Source organism: Wolffia australiana, chromosome 8 (genome assembly GCF_029677425.1).
Source record: "Wolffia australiana isolate 7733 chromosome 8, ASM2967742v1".
NCBI lineage: Eukaryota > Viridiplantae > Streptophyta > Magnoliopsida > Alismatales > Araceae > Wolffia > Wolffia australiana.
In genome coordinates, this window is record NC_135842.1 from 13,136,519 (window position 1) to 13,142,769 (window position 6,251).

At 41.4% G+C, this 6,251-nt stretch overlaps 2 protein-coding genes and 1 pseudogene across 2 annotated transcripts; all 3 read left to right on the forward strand.

The window, feature by feature from the left end:
* Nucleotides 1-980, forward strand: TAFII21 (TATA binding protein associated factor 21kDa subunit). The gene is made up of 2 exons (XM_078580209.1): nucleotides 1-450; nucleotides 544-980. The coding sequence occupies exons 1-2, from the start codon at nucleotides 127-129 to the stop codon at nucleotides 829-831; spliced, it is 612 nt and encodes a 203-aa protein (XP_078436335.1). The 5' UTR covers nucleotides 1-126; the 3' UTR covers nucleotides 832-980.
* Nucleotides 981-3,524: 2,544 nt separating this feature from the next.
* On the forward strand, nucleotides 3,525-3,639 carry LOC144707262 (U6 spliceosomal RNA; annotated as a pseudogene).
* A 699-nt stretch (nucleotides 3,640-4,338) lies between these two features.
* On the forward strand, nucleotides 4,339-6,251 carry LOC144706645 (E3 ubiquitin-protein ligase RSL1-like). Its single transcript, XM_078579649.1, has 2 exons — nucleotides 4,339-5,258; nucleotides 5,997-6,251. Exons 1-2 carry the CDS (start codon nucleotides 4,426-4,428, stop codon nucleotides 6,082-6,084), a joined length of 921 nt encoding a protein of 306 aa, XP_078435775.1. The 5' UTR covers nucleotides 4,339-4,425; the 3' UTR covers nucleotides 6,085-6,251.

Below are 6,251 nucleotides of genomic sequence, written 5' to 3' on the forward strand. Positions count from 1 at the left end.
CCCATCCAAAGGTATAAATTCTAGGGTTCTTCCCAAACCCGAGATCGAAACCGCTCCAAAATCTCTCCGCGCGAAGCTCGAAGAAGAATCAAAGTCTCGAAGTGCAGATCTCCGCCCAAATCTCCAATGCCAGCTTCCATGGAGGGCGACGGCAATCCCTCCGAAGCCCCCTCAGCCAGAGACGAGCTCGCCGCGGAAGAACCCGAAGCCGACGGCCCGCGCGACGCGAGAATCGTCAGGGCTTTGCTCAGATCCATGGGTGTCTCCGATTTCGAGCCCAGAGTCGTCGTCCAGCTCCTAGAACTGTGGTACCGCTACGTCGTCGACGTCCTCAACGACGCCCAAATCTACTCCGAGCACGCCTCCAAGCCGTCGATCGACCCCGACGACGTCAAGCTCGCGATCCAGTCCAAGGTCAATTTTTCCTTCTCCCAGCCCCCTCCCCGCGAGGTAATTCTTCGAAACCCGGCTTCCTGGATACCCTGAAAGACCCAATTCGAAACCTTAGGTCTTGATTTCTTGGGTTTTTTTGGTTAATTTAAGGTTCTGATGGAGCTGGCGAGAGGAAGGAACAAGGTTCCGTTGCCCAAATCGATTACTGGGCCTGGGATTCCTCTGCCTCCTGAGCAAGATACGCTGATCAGCCCTAATTACCAGCTGTTCATCCCCAGAAGAACGCGTAATGTGTCCGTCGATGGGCCCGAGGAAGAAGAAGATGGGCCTTCTGTGAACTCTAGTGGCGGCCAAAATGATTCACAGGCGATTCCTCAGCAGCAATTAACTCCCCAGCGATTATCGTTTCCTTTGACGGGGGTGAAGCGCCCAAGGTGATCGATCTTCTGTTCGACTATGCTTCACCTAGGCAGATAATGTTCTTCGTCTTGATTGATCTATAATTTTGTGATAATTAGCTGTTGTAATTATCTGATCACTGCGATTTTTTCCAGCAGTTCTGGTCGTATACATTTATTATCGTCTCAGGGCTGCTTTAACTCAACCAAAACCACCCTTTACTCATCTATAATAGCAGCAATAGTGATAATATCAATCGTTTGTCACTCTCTTGATGTGACGGTAGATGTCATATTAATGATAAATTTGAGCTGTTTAATATGGTTTTATTGCTTATATCAGCTATGAGGGAAGATTATGAGTTCTCGTTGTAATTGTCATTGTCATTGTCATGATAATCCTATCCGCAGATGAATGGTGGCAGACGATGAGGCGCAGTTTCATCATCATCATCTGGAAGGATAGAAATAAAGAAATTGGGGTCACGAGGATGATGAATTATCATCGTCGTTCGTCACTGATTAAAAATAGAGGTGTAAACTGGGGAAGGTCCGTTCGTGTGATCGAAGATTTTTCGTGCGATTGTGCAGTGCGGTGCGAATTTCGCACACTGCACCCCACAGGATATTCACACTTCGCACCGCACAGCGCACAGAGGTCTGTGCGGTGCAAAGATGTGCGATGGTGCGATTGAATGTTTTTCATCTTAAACTTTTCTAGTTAGATAGCTTCGAATTATTAAATTTCTTTCATAGTCTAGGTATATCCAACATTGGCACAGTTATATTTTTATACCGAGCTTTCACATCACCTGAGAACTGCTTTAACTCAACCAGAACTCCCTCTCTCACCAGGCAACAACATTAATGCTTTCAATTATTTGTCACTCTCTGAATGTGATGGTAGATATCATATGAGAAATGTGGGCTGTTTAATATGCTCGCAATGTCAATGTCAACGAACTTAGGATTTGTTGATGATGATGAGTTCATCATATTGGAGAAACACGACGAGTTCATTTCTCTGTTGTCATCATCCACCGTAGCGATGGCGACGTAGTCTGAGCGCTGCTGTATTGAAGGATGTTAATGGTTTTCTCTCTGTAGATTACCTAATTTTCTCTTTAAAGTTTCGTGTACCATGTTTTCCTGTTATTAATTGTCTTTCTTTGCAGTGACTTGGTCTACGTTATTTCTAATTTACCTTAGTTTCTCAATCCTTTTTCCCTTTTCCTCTCCATCTTCTGTAATCTCCACTTCTTGAGCATACTAAGTTATTTACTTTAATTTCATGATACCCTGTTACGATTTAGTATCCTAACATAAACTTCATCAAGAACATGTTCATTCATGCCTGTGTAAAGTGCTCGGTCATTCATTTATTGTGGCACCTGTTCATTGGTGTTCGTTAGATTTGTGCATTTGTGATTAATTTTGATAAAGTCTCTTCTCTCCATGTTCACGTGGGGCCTCATTTATTTTTTAAACTTGTGTCCATTGCTTTCCCATTCTTTGTATTTATAGAGAGGCTGACTTCCTCTAATTTACCAGCGTATATTCTCTTCTACCTGTTTTTTTATGCAATATAAGGAGACGAGATAAGTTTTATTGATGGCATACAATTTAACGTTGAGAAAAATTCAAATGAACTAAATTGAGTCTCTTGACAAAAGCTTTCAAAATTATAAATTTAGAACATTTTATGTAGATTTTCCCAAACTTTCCAAAGTTCTTTGAATTTTTGTACCATAATCCTCGACAGTTCTTTGAGAAATTTGCTCGGAATTAAGGGGTGAAACCAGCTTAGAAGTTTGAGATGCAAAGGGGAAAAGTAACAATAACAAGATTGGGAGAAACGATGAGTGTTATTGATGAATCAAAACCAAATAGTTTGAAACTCGTCTCAGGTTACAATTAACAGAGAACAGCCCAGATCATTAATCGATTTATGTCATTTCCCAGCTTTTCATTTAGTATGTAGGACTATACATAAATAAATGAATACCTACTCACACGTATATAGGATTTACAACATCTGATATACTGGTATGGATTTAGATGTAAATTAACTGATATAAATAAAGAGGCAAAGACATTCAAATATATGATTATGTGTTCATAAAAATGTGCGCGAGTGACATATGATTTTATAAGAATTTTTTCAATCAGTATCCGATATCCGGGTATCAGAAATTTACTTATATAGAGGTAACAACTCATTTATGCAGGAAATATCCACTACTTATATCCGGTGATGGGATTAAACATTACACTAATGTTGTTCCATAAATTATATTCAACAAAAAATAATGTACTTCTTCGATGATTATTGGACAATAATCTTCATAATGAAGTAATTAAAAAATAAGGCATACATTAGCTTCATTAAATTTCAAATAAAACAAAACTGGATTGGGCTCTTCCTGTATCATTAGACTCTAATCATCTAGGGGGCATACATGCAGTGTTCCCTTTTATTTTGGTTATCTCATACAGAATATGACAAAATTTTGATTCCTCATGGAGTGCTAATTGTATGCTTATACACGTAAACTTTAATCCGAAATCAAGTACCCTACATCATCCGCAGAGCGAGACAATAGCATATGCCAATATCAGATACCGATAACTACAGTTGCAATATCCGATATCTGACGTTGAATGGGGGAACCTTAATCCAGGATAACCCTTGTCCAGGCCTCTCATCCTTTTCAAATCTCAATCCAAGACGACTGTTAATTCGAGACCATCCCGTAAAATTGGAACGATACAGAGAAGATTAGCATGGGCCCTGTGCAAGGATGACACTCACAAATATAGTGCAGGGACGCATAGGGGACAATTTTTTCATCCCGGGATGAAAAAATCATCAGGTCCAAGGGTTTGGACGAAATTCGGGAAACAAATCATCCCGTCCAAGGGTTTGAACGAAATTCGGGACGAAAAAATATCCTGTCCAAGGGCGTGGATGAAATTCGGGACAAAAATTCGTCATGGGGACCAATGGACGGGACGGTTTTCGTCCCGTTGGACCAAAATTGTCCGCCCGGAGGTCTCGGACGATGGACGGATGAATCTAGACGAAAAACCGCTGGATTCACATCTGACTGTTGAGATGTAGCCGCGTGGCCTCACTATGACAATTTGCATCAAAGTCCCTGCATTTTTATGCATAAGCAAACTGATGCCGCTCAGAAATAATTGTACATATGTCCCTCTGCATTCTCTCTCCTCCCTATTTCCCTAAAAATTTTGAAAAAATCTATATTAATATATTAAAAATATAAAATGGGTTTTTTTGGTCCGGAACAAGGGACAGGCCGATTTTTTCACCGAGACATGATAAAAATTCGTTCCGGAGGACAGGACTGCACGGTTTTTGTACCGTTGGACGAAAAATTTGTACCATCCAGTCCATTGTCCACGTCAAATCCGAAACTACACGCACAAATCAAGAAATGGTTCAAGCTAAGACATCAGGAGATGAAAGCTGATGAGGATTCCTCATCCGTTTTTTTTTTCTTTTTTTTTTGCCTTTTTTTTTCTTCTTCCAAGTTCCAACTTGGAACAAATCCAAATTTAAACCTCAGATTTGGGAGGGAAAGGGCAAAGCTTGGAATTGGGGAGCTCTGCAATGGAGCCGATCGCCGTCTCCTGCGACGTCTGCGGCGATCTGAAAGAAACCCATCAAGTATGTCTCGACATGCGAGGCTGCCATCACCTCCCCTGCTTCTCCTGCCTCACCCTCCACGCTTCAACCCACGACGACGGCCATTTCCTCTGCTTCAAATGCCCAGTTCCCTCCTGCCGAGACGGTTTCTCCCTCCTCCGACGGCATCGCCACCCTCCAAAAGAGGAAATCTCTTCTGGGTCGGATCGAATTTCATCTTCAGACCCCTTCTTCTTCTGCCCCATCTGCCTGGAAAGAAAACCCATGTCCGATTCCTTCAAATCTTTGAAGAACTCCTGCGATCATTCCTTTTGCGAATCCTGCGTTGTTGGGTTTGTCAAGGCACAGATTGAGCAGAGCATCTTCTCCATCGGCTGCCCAAATCCGGATTGCCTTGCGGGAAAGCTCGAGATTGAAAACTTTCATGGGCTTATTCCTGAGACCCTTCTCCGAAAATGGGGAATGGGTCTCTGCGAGTCGGCCTTGAGCTTTCAGGTTAAGTTCTACTGCCCGTTTCCGGACTGTTCTGCTCTTCTGATCAATGAAGGGGACGATGAAGGAAGGCCGTTGACGGAGGCTCTTTGCTTGCATTGTATGAGAGTTTGCTGTGCGCAGTGCAGAGTTCCTTGGCATGTGGGGAAGAGCTGCGAAGAGTTCAAGAGAGAGGAAGGGGAGAGAAGGGAGAGAGGGGAGGATGAGAAGGTTGTGGAGCTTGCTCGGAGCAGGAAATGGCAGAGGTGCCCAAAATGTGGGATCATTGTGGAGAGAATTGACGGTTGTTTGTTCATCCGGTGCAGGTAATCTTATGAGTTTCTTTTTCGTCTTTTCTGGAAGTTTTCAGCTTTGATTGGTTGTCAGGTTTCCGTTGTTGGGTTTGAATTGGGTTTTAGATTTTATCTATATTTTTATGAAATGCTGCGGCTTTGATCTTACAAAGACGTTGGTTCGTGGTCTTTTCCTCTGCCCCAGAACCCATTCTTTATAAGTGCTCTGTCTTCCTTGTAATCATTCAATCTAATCCTTCGATTATTGAAAGTTATCATCGTTGATCAATCGTTATCTATCTTTTGATGGGTTGAACTGGGTCTTTGTAAATTTTTCCTTTTTTTATTTCGATCAAATATTTTATGTAATTCTGCGGCTTTTAGCGAATGATAACGACGGTCTATGATCCTTTCCTCTTCCCGAGACCCCATTCTTTATAAGTCCTCTGTCTTCCTTGTAATCATTCAATTTAACCCATCGATTATTGAATGTTATCATCGTTGATCAATCGTCAGCTATCCTTTGGTGGGTTGAATTGGATCTTTTTAAATTTTTTCCCTTTTTTGATTTCTATCAATTTTTTTTGTAATTTTGCAGCTTTTATCGAATAATAACGACGGTCTATGATCTTTTCCTCTGCCCAGACATCGATTATTGAACATTTAATTTTACCCATTAATTTTTGAGTTTTCCTTTGAATTCAACCCAAATTTCGTTTGTTTTTTAATTTATTTGCTTTTTGAGTTGATTTATAGGTCTTCTTTTTCTAGGTGTAAATACTGCTTCTGCTACCGTTGTGCATCGCCTATGGACAGTACGCACTTCTGCCGGGTGTGCAATCTCTCCTGGGATAGATAAAACTCTATTTAGAAGGCGACGCAAAATTTTATCTTTTTTGCTGATACTGAAAATATGTGCCCATGATAGCTTTCAGCCTCTAGTCTACTTGTTCAATTTGTAAATGAAGAGAAAAGATGGGCATCTGGGTCACTTCAATTCAATGAAAATTACAGAGTTTTCTTCAA

Excerpts from the sequence above, each read along its gene's own strand:
- LOC144706645 (XM_078579649.1), top strand. The coding sequence starts at position 4,426 with ATGGAGCCGATCGCCGTCTCCTGCGACGTCTGCGGCGATCTGAAAGAA. Across the intron at positions 5,259-5,996 it reads TGTTTGTTCATCCGGTGCAG|GTGTAAATACTGCTTCTGCT; the intron begins GTAATCTTATGA and ends TTCTTTTTCTAG.
- TAFII21 (XM_078580209.1), top strand. The coding sequence starts at position 127 with ATGCCAGCTTCCATGGAGGGCGACGGCAATCCCTCCGAAGCCCCCTCA. Across the intron at positions 451-543 it reads CCCAGCCCCCTCCCCGCGAG|GTTCTGATGGAGCTGGCGAG; the intron begins GTAATTCTTCGA and ends GGTTAATTTAAG.